At 44.5% G+C, this 15100-nt stretch overlaps 4 protein-coding genes across 10 annotated transcripts in view; 1 reads left to right on the top strand and 3 right to left on the bottom strand.

The window, feature by feature from the left end:
* LOC119393777 (39S ribosomal protein L40, mitochondrial) overlaps positions 1-15100 on the bottom strand; it is a 149324-nt gene that overhangs the window by 88567 nt on the left and 45657 nt on the right. The window lies entirely within an intron of this gene.
* Positions 1-15100, top strand: part of LOC119393771 (zinc finger protein 595) — a 177524-nt gene that overhangs the window by 122227 nt on the left and 40197 nt on the right. The gene's annotated exons all lie outside the window — the stretch shown is intronic.
* The window catches only part of LOC125758740 (zinc finger BED domain-containing protein 5-like), a 159671-nt gene that overhangs the window by 129069 nt on the left and 15502 nt on the right, over positions 1-15100 (bottom strand). The window contains exon 2 of one of the 2 annotated variants that reach the window (XM_049416346.1): positions 11248-11361. The exons of the other annotated variant lie outside the window; for it this stretch is intronic. The gene's annotated coding sequence lies outside the window, so the exon portion shown is untranslated. Of the gene's footprint in view, positions 1-11247; positions 11362-15100 lie in introns of those variants that run through there. 2 annotated transcript variants of the gene reach the window in all.
* The window catches only part of LOC119393770 (zinc finger protein 425), a 169642-nt gene that overhangs the window by 153937 nt on the left and 605 nt on the right, over positions 1-15100 (bottom strand). For all 3 annotated transcript variants that reach the window (XR_007416371.1, XR_007416372.1, XM_037660919.2), the window contains exons 2-9: positions 14854-14992; positions 13707-13891; positions 12596-12827; positions 12078-12242; positions 8017-8372; positions 5660-5774; positions 3109-3286; positions 1879-2194 (exon numbers count right to left, since the gene is read on the bottom strand). Coding sequence is in view for 1 of the 3 variants with exons in the window: in XM_037660919.2 (XP_037516847.1) it covers positions 1879-2194; positions 3109-3286; positions 5660-5774; positions 8017-8372; positions 12078-12242; positions 12596-12827; positions 13707-13891; positions 14854-14992 (1686 nt within the window). In the remaining 2 variants the exon portion in view is untranslated. The remainder of the gene's footprint in view (positions 1-1878; positions 2195-3108; positions 3287-5659; positions 5775-8016; positions 8373-12077; positions 12243-12595; positions 12828-13706; positions 13892-14853; positions 14993-15100) is intronic.

Below are 15100 nucleotides of genomic sequence, written 5' to 3'. Positions count from 1 at the left end.
CATGGCAGCATATTTGCCATCTTTCGCGGCCTTCCTGTTCAGGCCGAACTTTGCCGCATTTAGTAGGATGCTGTCCTTCTTCGCGAGGATCGTTTTCAGCGACGACTCGGGAGTGTTCAGGTCGCGGGCAATGCTGGCCTTTGTTGCTCCGTTCCGCTTCTCTGCCTCCTCGATTATGCGAAGCTTTTCTCCGAGCGTCAGCGGTTTTCGGTTCCGCGACATTGCGAGACGCAGCACTCGCAACCAAGAATTCGAAAGCTTCCTCGCACACCAATGACCGAACACAGAAAATTTTGCACGTGGACACAGCAGCTGCGGCGCAGCACAACCAACCGATGAGGCAAACACGTGAAGGAATGGCTGAATGGCAGCACGGCAGTAGGCCTATTCGATTTGCAAGCTTCGACCAATCGCGAGCGGCTAAAACGCCCCAGCCCTCTGGTAGCTAGACAGCGGCGAGTTCCGGTTCCCGCGGCTGTCGCAAACATTGGCTCAACAATCGCCGTTCAACACGTCCGGTATAACGACACGAAATGTAGTGAAAGTTATCGTATACTAGAAAGCGAGCTCGAGATTATCTGCCATGTTATCTGCTCACAACGGTCACTACAAAACCACCCAAAAGAAGAGAGAGAGAGAAAAAAAAAGGCGACAACGGAAGTGCGCAGTGCAATGCGACAAAACGAATGCGCTCCGGCTGGCTCCGGCCAACGTTGGCTCTGGCTAGCTATGGCCGACCGCGTGTCGAAAAATTGAAGAGGCCCTGTGGTGGCAGCGCGGATACGAACTCGGTTCCTCGGTTTCCCGACTTTTTTCGCCCGGCCGCTGTGTGTTTGCGTGCCAGCCCGCGTCATCGTAGGTCTTTTTTTTTCTCGGACAGTCCAGCAAAGCGTCGTACGAGGCGGGGCCGGCGTAAAATTGCGTCGTACAATTGAGGTTTTTAATACATTATTTCTATGGGGGTTTTGCCGGGACCAAGCCAATTCGTCGTAAAACGCAGGTCGTCGCAGGACCGGGGGACGTATAATCGAAGTTCCACTGTATTCGATTCGAAATTATTCGACCAAATCACTATTCGCTTCGGATTCGCTTCGAACCTCAAGTTTACTATTTGCCCATCCCTAGAATTGATGGTTATCGCTGCTGCATGATCCAGTGATTTTGATAGAGTTCAAGCGAGCTCAAGAGCACCAGGTGTCATTAGTGGCTCCAAAGCACCGACTTAATTTCCGTATTATCCTGAAAAAAAAAAAAGTACTATCAAAGCACCCTCTTTTCAAGAAAATATTTCTGTTGTCATGATGAACTGTGATAAGCTAACAGTAGTCTGCTGATTGTCAGCTTTCAAGACTACCTGGGGTCATGGCTTTAACTGCCGATTTGCAAAGTATGCATGATTTTGGACATTTCAAATTTTCAGCATACCCTTGCTTATCAAGAGATTTCTGTATACACTCAAACCTCATTATAACAAAGTCACATCTGCCACGAAAATACCTTTGTTATATCCGAAAATTCGTTATAAACGTTTATTTGTAATACTGTAGCTATGACAAGACAATTCTTCATTTACTTCATTATAACCAATAATTCTTATATCCATGTTTGTTATATCGAGGTTTGCGTGTATTTTTAATGGGCTATGTTTACTTTTGTTGTTTTTAGCATTTTCTAGCACACCCCAGCTAGAGGGCGCAGACATCAGCCAAATCACAATCAAGGAGCATAACTGCAACGTGTGGATCGTGATCGTCTTGATCAGGATTGGGCCCGACAATCAGTACGAGATCACTCTGATATGCGCCAATACACTGAGCTGCAACAACTTGCATCAGAAACTGCACCGCAGATTGCTTCAGCACTTTCAAATGGTTGTACCTGAGGTCTATTTTTCGGCGGGCGGCCCCTCTTCCTGGTATACGCTTCCACTACACCGGGGTCCTTTTCGGGTTGGTGCTCGTTTCTGTCCTGTGAAGTGTTTCCAGACTGGTGTCCAGAAGAATGCTCAGACGGCTTCTTGGAAGGGTGGACAGGGTCCTGCTGCTCGTAGGATTTTCGCTCTGAGAGCTGCATGAGCACTGCCAGTGGGATGTCGTCTTCGGTGACATTCTTGAATGGCCTTTCCGGACACGAGTAGGTGCAATGCAATGTGCGCTCCTGTTTTGTCACAAAAGTTTTCCAACACCTCTGGCACCTGCGCAACATAGCCAGTAAGGTATGAGCAATACAGTACTGTGGTGAAGATGAGCGAAAGGAAACTAGGTCAAGGGCTCGTTTCTTTGTTAGACACTAGCCAACTAAAACCAACAGACAATGACTCTAAGGAAAGCCTTTGATTAGCTTCATTTTCTATGGTGAAGATGAGCAGTGCAAAGTGCTGAAGAGAGGAAATATGAATAAGGGAGGACTGAGGAAGCGGAAGACTGATGAATGAACACATCATCATTATTTCGCCTTCTCAGTCCTGCCTTACCCGTATTTCCGCACTCGAGTGCTTTGCGCTGCTGATCTTCACCATGAACATAAACCAACTCACCCACATCGCTATTTTTATTCAATACAGTACTAACAGTGCACTAAACAGTACTAACAGTGCACCGCTGATCGCAGTGAACACCCAGTGCACTCACTGTCAGGTGCGACAAAAATTTACCCCAACCTTTAGTTTTGACTTGCAATATTTGCATAGCCAGCGAAGATGTGAAAGAGCATTAAGACTGCAAATGTGCACAGGTCATAAGCCATGTCATGATGAGTCAGTGCTTTGGTGCTTGGAAGAGATAACGTCTGTATCAGAACATTGTAGTAGATTCTATTCCTTCAAGCACAAAAAAGGAATAGCAGAAGGTATTCTTTGTTGTGCTTCACCCATGTTACTACAGGTATCATCCAGCTGTGAATAGGGCTCGATAAGGAACAGAACAGACCAAAGGAATAGTTACATTATGACATGCCCCACACTGACGGAATAATAGTTCAGATTGCACTGCTGAAACGTGTGCACGGGTGCACTTAAATGCTAGCCATACTTTCAGAGGTGATAGAACTTCCTAGTAACTTTTGCAAGTAGAGGCGGCTACTGGTGATGTGGAATAACGGTGCACTCACCTGAATGTATGAGCAAAGTTGATGTGAATGTTGAGACCGTTTGGTTTGTGAGTTTCGAACGTGCAGTGAGGGCACCGGAACATTGTACATTTGTGGGTGGCAACGTCCTCAGCACCTTTCCGCAGACTAACTCCGCAGGTCTTGCAGTGCCATATGCGCCCCATTTTGTCAATTTCAACTTCATAAAAGGAAAAGAATAATGTATACTTCAGTTAATTGTCACACATACTCGAATTTAAGCACTCCCACCCATCCCTCCAACATGCACACGACACAGAAAAAATATGGTATTATTAAAAAAAAGCTCAAAATTAAGCAATTGCAAAAGTTCGAGGTCACATTAAAATGCTCTAGCTCGTGCTGTACCATGAGCAGGCGGATTATATCGCTGCTGTCCACAACATCTAACAACAATCTTGAATGTCACTCATGACAGACACGCATTTTAGTAAAAGGATGGTTGGCTGATGAATGAAACTCTATTGGTAATAAACATGGCATCATGTAAGAGAACCGCTCACATGAGTACAACTCGGTAACTTAAAGGGGCCATGACAGGGTCACCCAATAATTTGTGGTTTTCAACGAAAAAAAAAAGTTGAGGGTCTAATATGCCTATACATATAAGAGAAGTGGAATGTAGAGGAATATTTCAGTGCAAAACAAGCCCTAGATGTCGACGGCTGCAAACCCCACCCACCGCCAGCGCCTGCCGTTTTGTCATGGCGTCCGTGATGTCATGCGCTGCATGGAATGGAGCAGTAGTCTTCTACCAAAATTTTAGATTGCCGCAAATCGTTCAAATTCAGTTCCAAGCTGAAGAAAGCTAAAAATATCTCGATTTCACGTGCAGCTGACCGCTGAACAATGTCGTTCGCCAGATCAGATGCTCACACAGCAAGCTGCTGGTTACGTCCCGGCTCGCAAGTGTGCCAGTGTTGCCCGACTCTCAGGCCAATCACGTGTTTATAAAAATATCCAATTATAAATTAAGTGCTCGACCAAATGCGCTAAACTTTTGCCAGCTTATTTGCGAATGCACCAGGATTAACCCACAACACAGATTGTGATCGAAAATTTGGTGATTTGGTGTCGTGGCCCCTTTAAATTTAATTGACCCAACGACACAGCAATAAAGCACATAACATAATGACTGAAGGAAGGAAGGGAATTTTGAGGGCTCGTTTCTTTGTTTAACACAACCTCGAACAGCAGCAGATAATGAAGCGAAGGAAGGTATAGGGGACATTAATTGTACTGTTTTAAGTAGGGGTGTGCGAATATTCGAAATTTCGAATATTTTTCTAATAGTGCTTGCCATTCGATTCGATTCGCACTGGAATTTTACTATTCAAACTATTCGAACTTCCCAAACACAAATACAATCAACGCCCAATTGAAAGTGACCCCTTCAGTTTTTGAATATGCTTCACCACATTACACTCTCGTACTGCGGCAAAGCTGCCTTTCAAGCTATGTTACGGTCGAATTTCGCCAAGAGACAGTCAACGTCCGATCGGAAGTGGTCCCTAGATTTTTATTATGCTTCACCTCATCACACCCCCGTATTGCGGCAAAGCTGCCTTTCAAGCTCTGCTACGGTCGCAAATGTATTAACTCAAGAAAACGCTGGTTCCAACGTGGAGATGAAAGATGTGGTAGAGGTGGGGGCTCAATTAATGCTGTTTTGGACATGAAATTGGGGCAGGAAGTCTGAAAAATCGGAAGCCGAAGCTTTTTAGCATCCAAAATTTCAGATGTTCTTATATATCGACGTCTATGAGGCAGATTTCGAACTCCGGACTTGAAAGGAGCACACCCTTAACCGCCACATCAGTTAGGCTTCCAGAGAAGTTGAAAGAGGAGGAGAGGCTGAGGAAATGGCATCGTTGCCTATCATGTGTAAAGTGTTGTCGGCAACACTTGGGTTGCACCAAATCATTTACATTAATACAATTCGGCCTCTACATTGCCTCATTCTTGATAAGACAACTATGAAACACCACCTCGCCAGCGCTTCATCAGCCTAGCGAAAAGAACCACTTTCATGTTGCTATCTCATAAGAATATGCTTAGGAATCCTCTCTAAGTTTTTTTTTCTGCAAGTTTACTTCGAAGTATTGGAAAAATATTCTATTTGATTCGCACTCACACTTCAATATTCGAATTCGCTTCGCACCCAAAATTTTGCTATTCGCACAGCTCTAGTTTTAAGTGTATTGTAGTAATTACGATAAAGATGCGAAGAAAGTAAAGTGGACGAAAAGACAACTTGCCACCGGCAGGGACCAAACCTGCAGCCTTCGGATTACGCGCCCGATGCTCTTACCAATTGAGCTACAGTGGCTGAAGGGCATCGAGAGCGTAATTTGAAGGTTGCTGGTTCGGTCCCTGCCGCCGGCAAGTTGTTTCTTCATCCACTTAACTTTCTTCACATCTTTTATCGTAATTACTACAATACACTTAAAACAGTACAATTAACGTCCCCTATACCTTCCTTGGCTTCATTATCTGCTGGCTTTCATTAATAGCGTAACGACGTCGTACTTACTCTCCTCTTGCGTCTTCCTTGGCCGCCCTCGTTTGTGAGGACCGTTACTGTTCACTGGGGTTGTTGGTGGGGCTGGTGTCACCGGAGTTGCTGATGCAGAAGCACCGGAGTGCATCTGAAGCGTTCGAGGCAGGGTTTTAGCACTGCCCATTCTGATTGCTGCTTACCTAAAATTAGAGCAGTCTACAACACTGAAATGCCATGGCTAGTCATATCTGCTAATTTCAGCAGGCAAGACATGGTAAGCTGCTAGTGCAATGAGATAGCTATTAAAGAAATCATAGTTTGCCCTTTGTTTTCTTTTTTTAGCATTCAAACTGTAATTACCATAAAATTTGCAAAACTAACAGCTCTGAAAGATTGCTTTGAGCCAAAATGCATTTAATGTCCCCTTCAATGAAAGACTGTGAACAAAGGCACTACCTAACTAGTATGAGAATTTACACAAAGTAGAGACAAACCACAAAGAAAACATCCTGAACATGGAATGGTCCCTATGGAGCAAGTGGAGAGATCTGTGGTTGTCATGACTTCATGCGTACCCTTACTAGTTTTACACACTTGTACTCTCCCCTGTGCATCATCGTTAAAAGCGAACTTGTCATGTCAGCCAATGATTTTGGGTATTTCCTTCTCACCACATCCATCATTATATCCACATTATTGTGAGTTAGCTCCGTTCTAAGAAAATCGTAGGAGATCTTTTGGAACTTCATCATTGGCTGTAACAGATAGCAGAAGAGCTTGACATTTTTCTTTTTTCATTGTCTTGAACAAGGAAGTGCGGAATGTTTTGTGCACAGCATACGTGAGAAACCGCCAGTCCTCCAACATTTAAGCACTATATACCTTTGCTGCCAAAAGAAGAGAACCCATTTTATGACTAGATACTGGCAACCTCCAGTAACTTTCACTGAAGCCAAGCAACATTGCCCCCTGCTGACTACATGAGAGGGAGACAGCCCATAGATGGCCAAGCGAGTGGTAATGGCTTAATTTCTGCTGGGTGATAACACATCTATCCACATAGACTGATAGTTACAGTGTCCTACGGTTTCCACAACAGATGTCCCCTTTTCCTAAACCCTAATCAGTGCCACTAGTATTTTGCAAATTAAGTCACAGGCTAAGGAGCCAACTAAAACCAGGATAGTTGGTTTATGCTATGGCAAATGACAGGATAAGTGAAACATCCTGTTCTTTTCTCGTCTCTTTTGTTTCTCCATATTGCTGTTCACCATGAAAACTACAGTAGAACCCCGCTGTTACGTTCCTCACTGCTGCGTTTTCCCGGCTGTTACGTCGTTTTCCGCCGGTCCCGGCATAGCTCCCATAGGATACAATGTATTGGGAACCCCGCTGTTACGTCGTAACTGTCGGACCGTTCCCGTATGATACGTCGCGAAGTGCGCCCGGAGCCGACCGAGTGACTACCAAAGAGGGTGGCCATGGCGCATTTTCACGCAGCTTGGCCTCGTTTGACCGTAATATTAGCCGCATGAGAGGCGCAAGCAACAGAATCTTTCAATTGATGCAAACAAAAGCATGGCCTTCGAGATTCAAATTGCAAAGATGGAGTCTATGACGTAACTGCTTGCGAAAGCAAGGCCTTCGAGATTGGCATTTACTATTGACAAAAGCATAGCCTCTGAGATTTGCATTGCACAAACATGGCGTGTCTGACGTAATTGCTTGCGAAAGCAAGGCCTTCGAGATTGGCATTCACTTCTGCCATCGCGTTGGCGTAGACTCATCATCATTGTTATTTGTCGGAGAACGGGAGGAGTTCGAGCTGGTTGGAGCTCGCATGGTCGTGCGTGCGGTTCGCGGTCGGACTCGCCGCGCCGGTCGTGATTGCGTGTGCTTAGTTTTTTCATGCCTACAGCTGTTGGTGTTAAAAAAATCACATACGTTGATTACATTTCTGTGGATAAGGCCGTCCTAAGCTCCACGTTTCTATCCATCGACTAGATCGCGGCTGAGCGCGCCAATTTTCGTGCTGCTCGTAAGAATTGAAATAAAATTCTGTACCACTAAATATTTTGCCGTTTTTCCTGTTTTTCGGCTCTTACGTTTCCCGTCTCTTACGTTTATTTCCTACGGTCCCTTCAAAAACGTAACAGCGGGGTTCTACTGTATTACTGCTTTGTTCATACCACTGTCTACATGACCACTAGACAGCTGGCAGAAGAAACGAATACATGCACACTATCGACATGTTTGCCCAGCATAAACTGAATGACAGAGGAGAGGACAACACAGGCGCTGCTTCTCCGCTGTCCTCGTTCAATTTGCGCTGTTTAAACGTGTCGATAGTGAATCATCAACTAGCCCAAGCTACCATTCTACGTTCACACCTTTTGCTTGTGCTGTATGAGGGCAAGCATTGTGGGGAGCCGAACAGAGCATTCACTGCAACGGTGAGAGAAGTGGACCTCCTTGTGTCTGATGAGGCTGGCCAGCAGGTAGGAAGTGTAGGGACAGTACGGGCAGCAGTATAGCCGCACGGGGCTCGAGGCCACTCCTGGAGAGAGCTGCTGGGGCAACTGCTGGTTTGGCTGTTGCTCAATGAGCTGCAGTGGTGACGTGTTCTGCTGCCCCGCCAGAAGAGAGGCGTTGGTCCCGCTGCTCTCTTCGCCCTTACAGTTACACGAGTGGGCCGCCAGGGCCACCGGGTGGGTGAACACAACGCAGCACTGAGAGCACATGAGCGCTGCACAGACAGTCAGGTGCACGTCTCACACCGATGCTTTGCTTGTCACTTTTGGAAAAGCAAAATATAAGCAAATGTGGACTGCCATGAATTGTAGTGTTTCACAGAGTGCAGAATCAAAATGGAAATGAGTTACACTTGCTTCCAACAGCAGCCAATATTAGCACAGTAATGAAGTATGCCTAAAGCAGCTCTCGCCATCTTCAAGAAACTTCCGCGTGCTGCTAAAAAGTCATCAAATACCTGATTTTGTACAAGAAACCCTAGATCTAGAAATAAATTCCTGCAGTTGGCATCACTGGCCAGAAGAGATGATAGACTGGGAACAAATCAGGCTTACACTCAAACCTCATTATAGCAAAGTCACAGCTGCCATGAAAATAACTTCGTTAATCCGAAAATTTGTTATAAACAATTATTTTTAACACTGTAGCTATGACAAGACTATTTTTCATTTACTTCGTTATAACCGATAATTCGTTAAATCTGCGTTTGTTACATCGAGGTTTGAGTGTAAATCAGAATAAATCAGCAGCAGGTGTGCATCAACACCGTCCAATAATATTGGCAGTCCATTCAAAAGCTGCCCAAAGCGAGTGTGTGCCAGTTTTGTGCCTATCTTATTCAAAGTTGATTCTTTGAGCAGCAACTAGATAGGGCATAATGCTCTTGAGATGTGTACACATTGCTGTCCTGTCAGTCTAGCTGGCCTTTCATTGGATGAAGGTTGTTTACTTGGCTCTGGAAGTGAGCTTCAGAGCCAAGGTTTAGACAGTTTGATGTTGCAGCACATGGGTGATGTGATGTTCATTCATAGTCACTATAATTTGCCTCAATGGTTAGTGAAGAGCATTTCAATTCCAGCACGAGCATAGCTGCCCAAGCACGCTGTTGTCTGCATGTCTGTCTATGCAATTGCCCGTTCCATCATGACAACTGGTCGCTGCGAGCAATGCAGCTGCTCGCAGGTGGCTCAGTGCAGTTTGCCTTCAGTGGCAAATCTGGCTGCTGATATTGTTGATGCAGCAGACGCATAGTGTGCAGCCACAGACAACAAACCATGTGAGCTGAGGACATGCAGGTATCTCATCGAGATATGTATTACTGAAGCCATGATGAGGTGTCAAGCATTTTAGGCAGGTTTGCACAAGTTCTGGTCCAGCAAGTATGCTTGTAATGACTTTTAAACTTTCAAAACAAGAGCCCTGACTGGGCACTGCATTGACAATTCTGCAGAGCATTTGTGTAGAAGGCGGATGCTGCCACATATATATCAAGCGAGTGGATTTGGCAATGTTGACATGCGACACTGCAAGTGTGCATAATGTGAGTCTTCCCTGCATATGATGTCTATATTTATCAAATGGAACTCGCTTGAACATCAGTTAGACACTGTAATGCTTTTCTGTAGGTTTGTGTGAATATTCGAGCACTTCAAATATTCGAACGAATATTACAGTATTCGAATTCGCTTTGATTCGAATTTAAATTATTGGAAATTTCGAAGTATTCAAAATGAACAAATCGATGTGAGTAACTCCCCTGTAAAGGTGGTTTCACTGCAGTGGCAGAGTGCAATACCGTGAATGCGCCTTTCCAGGAAAAATCCGCACTGCCGTGAAGCCTCGCTTCAAGGTTAAGTGATCATATTACCCTCACATCAATTCATCAGTTTTTTTTTGTTTGAAAGCTTGTTATACCGGCTTATGTGCTTTAAGTATAGGAAATTTTAAAACACAACATATTTTACAGCTTATCACTTGCATTATACCAAAAGTCAAATCCTGCTAGTATTCAAAGTTGCTTCCACTTCCTTTCAACCAAAAAGAATGACATTTGCACATGCCTTGTTTCAATTAAAAAAAGATATTGTGCAGGTTAGTTGGGTCATAAAAAATATGCTCATTTCTCTTTATAATATATGATATATACTAATCGAATTAGATTCGAAATTATTCGATCAAATCACTATTCGCTTAAATTTGTTTCAAACCTAAAATTTACTATTTGCACAAGCCTACTTTTCTGCATTTAACCCTTCGTGGTTTAGAAATATTTCGGCAGTTTTGAGCATTGCGAAAGAAAAATGGCTACAAGAAAAACTCGTTGGATGTTTAGTTTTGCAGTTGCTGTTATGCCTAAGTCTTTCAGTGATATCTGGGGAGCATGTGGTGCCCGACAGCAGACCACTGCAGCTGGGTTGCGTTGTCGGGTCCCTCGCAACAATAGACTGAAAAGCATTAAATGAGCACTGACACAAAATTTCAAAAGCGAGATAACCCGTGTGATGGATTTGTGTGGACAAACGCGCATCATCTACGAAATATCAACGGATAATAATTTAGGCTTGTGCGAATAGTAAATTTTAGGTTCGAAGCGAATTCGAATAGCGTATATCACATACTATAAAGAAAAACGAGCATATCTGTCATGACTCAACCAACCTGCGCAACGTCTTTTTTTAATTGTAACAAGGCATGTGCAAATGTCATTCGTTTTGGTTCAAAGGAAGTGGAAGCAACTTTGAATAGTAGCAGGATTTGGCTTTCAGTAGAATGCAAGTGATAACCTGTAAAATATGTTACGTTTTAAAATTTATTATACTTGGAGCATATAAGCCGGTATAACAAGTTTTTAAACTTGAAAAATGATGAATCGATGTGAGGGTAATATGTTCATTTAACCTTGAAGTGGGGCTTCGCGGCAGTGCGGATTTTCCCTGGAAAGGTGTATTCACGGTACATCACTCCTCCACTGCAGTGAAACCACCTTTAAAGGAGCTTACAAGCGAACAGTGCGGATTTTTCCTGGAAAAAGGTGTTCACGGTATAGCACCCCTTCCATGCAGTGAAACCACCTTTACAGGCAGGTTACAAGCGGACTAATATACACCTATTCGTTCATTTCGAATACTTCGAAATTTTCAATAATTTAAATTCGAATCGAAGCGAATTCGAATACTGTATTATTCGTTCGAATATTCGAAGTGCTCGAATATTCGCACAAGCCTAGATAATATAGCCTAGAACATATTTAAAATCACGTTTAAAGTGTGCGTCGCGTCACGAGTTTGTGTTGGCTGCCACGATTGTTGCGGGCGCTCTCTCCCGCTGTCTCCTAGCAGACCTTTTCAACGGAAAGAAGGGGAGACTTGCACGGGAGTACAAAGGCTGATGTCCTTGCCTCGGCAGTGCATCTTGGGGGGTCACGCATATTTACAATGCCTCAGAGGGCATTGCAGCAGCACCCAGAAAGCCTTCGTTGAAAAGAGTTGTCAACGCGGTGCTCATGTGCATGCGGTTTTGTGTGCTCACGTAGCCAGCTATGTTTACATAGCCCCCACTCTGGGTCCTGCCTCCCTCGGCACTCTCTGAAACCGAAACAGCGACTGGGCGCTATAAAACAGTCTCCAGATAATTAACGGATGCGCGCTCGAGCAAACGAGCTTTCCAGCGATGATAAGTCGATCGTTAACTACTTATCGCAACACAATAAACAAGATGCAAAATTTTGGTGTCAGTGCTCCTTTAAGTATTCGAGCCTGAACTCTTCTGTCACTTGAATGCTGCTGTTAAGACGGATTCCTGCATCTCTAACGACTTGCAGCACTTATGTAGGTAACACAATCGCATCACATAAAAGGTTGTTGTGGCACTTAGGTAGTATAGTGCACATCCTGGTCGAGCTCGAGCCGAGGCGACTTACCTCCAAATGGTTCTTGCGAGCCCCTGCCTGGCAGCAGGAGGTTCTCCTGGATGTGGATGTCTGGAAACTCGGAATGCTTGAGACCGTGTGCCGCCAGCAGACTCAGTCGGTGGAACATAGCGTTGCACAATGTGCATGTGTACCTCGAGTGGTAGTCTTCGAGCACTGCACACAATGAGCCAAGATAAGGCTACTGGAAAACACCAGCCAAGGTGGCAACTCGTCAACTGTTTGCTCGCACGAATTAACAGTGAGAGACATTGTTGCCGGTTAGTCAGAGAACTTTGTTCTAGTACTAAGAAATCCAGAGCACATTATCATGAACCAGAGCTTGAAGACAAGATCATACTGTGATCTAAGATCAACACTGTGATCTGAAGCTTAGAATAACAGAAAGCTGAGCTGGTAAGGATTCATCATCAAAGAAGGTAAGCAGTGACAGCAAAAGGGTTCAAAATCTCTCTTCTCTTTGTGCCCCTTTAAAATGTCATCTGGAAGGAGCTGCTACAAGGTCTCACCTGGTACCACATAGGTGGGCGTGTTGATTACGCAGAGGGTGCCGTTATTGTTAGCCAGAATGGGAGTTGTCTGGGGGGCCAAGTAGGCAGTGTATGGCGACGTACTATTGATGGCAGCCAGGGGCTCTAGTGGCAAACTTGACCCGTGCAGCTGCAGGTGCTGTAGCAGGACGTTTTCATTCGGGAACGTGTGGTTGCAGTGGCCACACCGCAACGACGGCTTGATGTGCAACTGGCAATAAAAAGAAAGAACAGATCGTTTCACTGTTCACTAAAATGAATGGACATTAAAGGCAGACTGACACAGGAATGTGGGCGAGTCAGTTTCATACAGTCCACTGCTAATGCCAACACCTAACCAGCAAAAAAAGCCAATGTACGAGTGAAAAGTTTGCCTTTTCGTAGGGAAGAGATGGTTCGTATAATTGAGTGGACATATGTGTAAACAAAGGTAACAAACTACTCACAGAATCACTTTTGGGAGTTGTTTAAGTCATGCGTAAGCGCAGAGTTTTATTGAATAGCTGCAGTGTTTCCTAGAACATTGTTTCTGGGTGGCAAAGGAATGTTTTGTTTTTTTCCTCTTATTTCTAGCATTCATCTACTTATAACAGCCCTATGGAAGCCTGTGACCACCGAAATGCGAGTTTGGCATTCAATTTTTGCAACCTCTAAATTTTGCTGATGCATAAAATCCTCTGCGTTGGCTTAACATGTCATGCTAAAGAGGGCTTTCATTCCACTGCCACAAAATTTAACCAATGCTTCAAAGAAAGTCTCTTTCTACATTTGTTTTCCACCACGAGTATAACACATTCATGTGGTTCTTATAAGTTGACATTCTGCAAGCACGGGTGTGTAGCTGAGTGCATAAGACACTCACATTCGAAGCGTAAAGCCCCTGGTTCAAATCCAGCCCCATGAAGAAAATTTATTTTGATTCATTATTTCTTAGTGGTGATGATCGTTTTACATGACACAGGGATGGACCAACGGTTTTCTCGTTGCACTGGCATATAAATGCATATGCCCTTAAAAAAATAAAGAGAGAAGTATTTTGAACGAGTATTCCTTTGAATGTGTTGCATTCTTTTAGCAGAGACGTACTTACATCTAGGTGGGCCCTAAATATAGTAGTCTGCTCAGTGGCAAAGCTGCAGAAGCAGCAAGTGAGCAGAGACCGGGGTGGCTTCTCCTTGGGGCACTCATGCATCACCAGGTCACCAAGGGCACGGAATGTGCCCCGGCAGAGGGGGCATGGGTACTCCGTTCGCTCCTGAATCACCGGCGTCCCCGCTGCCACAAAAACCCAAAAGCAGTAGTCACTTTCACTGCTACAAAATGACGCAGCTGTAATGTACAAAAGCCTCCTCATACACATCTACCGCACTTGGATGCAATGAACAAACAACTTCACGGCCAAAAAGCAAAGGACATGGGGAGACAGGCTCTCATATCTCTCGTTTCTTGCAGTCATCTGCATTTATTGACCTTGCGGTTGTTTGGTCGGGCAACACTTCATGTGTTTGCGAACAGATGCATGGTAAGTTAATGAAAATTAGCGCTATTTTCGAGGCTCTACGGCACAATCTCCAGGTTTCTCATGGCCTAAACAAATAGAGCATAAAATGTGCCACGTGAGGAACCCTGTTTAAAACCTTGCTATCAGACAAGCACACTTTAACTGAGCGAATGTTTAATCCTGCACAAACATGACAAAGCACAGCAGAAGCACTAAGGTGCACCCAAAGTAATATGTCCTTGCTTGTCCTTCGCAACCGAAAACCATGTCAAGAAACTCCAGTTTCTACTGTATGTGCCAAGCCAAGTCTCATAGAGGTAGGCAAACAAACATACAAACAAAGAATGTAATCTGCATGCCTTCATGCCAAATTTCGGCTGCTAATCGGTAGGAATTCACCGACTTGGTGTTCCTTTTTGAAAGTAGATAATACTGTACCGACGTCAGTACCCAGTACTGACAACAATGCATATGACAGGTATCGCACGTCATATGCATATTGACAACAGCAAGTCTTCAACTACGTCACAAACGTATGTCGGAAGCTGAATATTCGCGCGCACTTTCTAATTACGCGGATTAAAACATCCAGAGTAAAATAATATGCTTGATCATGTTTTATTTATTCATTATTATTTTTAAACCTGCGATACAACAAAGAACGCTACTACTGCAAGGCGTCGACTGCGGATCATTTACGCTAGCATGACACGTGAAAAAAGAAGCATGCGCTCACAATTCGATATGGTAAGTAGATTCTCGAGTAGCTTCCCCCTGTCGATGACTTCAGGGTCCGGCGTGTCCAGCTGGGACTCAACGAACATCGCCGGACACAGCTCATCGTCGTCGTTACACGAGGCGACGACCTCTGCAGCCTAGTGAGGAACAGGAATTAGTACGTAAGTCACAAATATCGCAATGTATGGGCCGTATTGTTGTCTAGATTCAATGAGCTGTCTGGTTGAATTGTAGCGCATAAAGAA

Source organism: Rhipicephalus sanguineus, chromosome 5, assembly GCF_013339695.2.
Source record: "Rhipicephalus sanguineus isolate Rsan-2018 chromosome 5, BIME_Rsan_1.4, whole genome shotgun sequence".
NCBI lineage: Eukaryota > Metazoa > Arthropoda > Arachnida > Ixodida > Ixodidae > Rhipicephalus > Rhipicephalus sanguineus.
The sequence above is the reverse complement of the archived record's forward strand: the minus strand, read 5'-3'. Positions and strand labels throughout refer to the sequence as shown.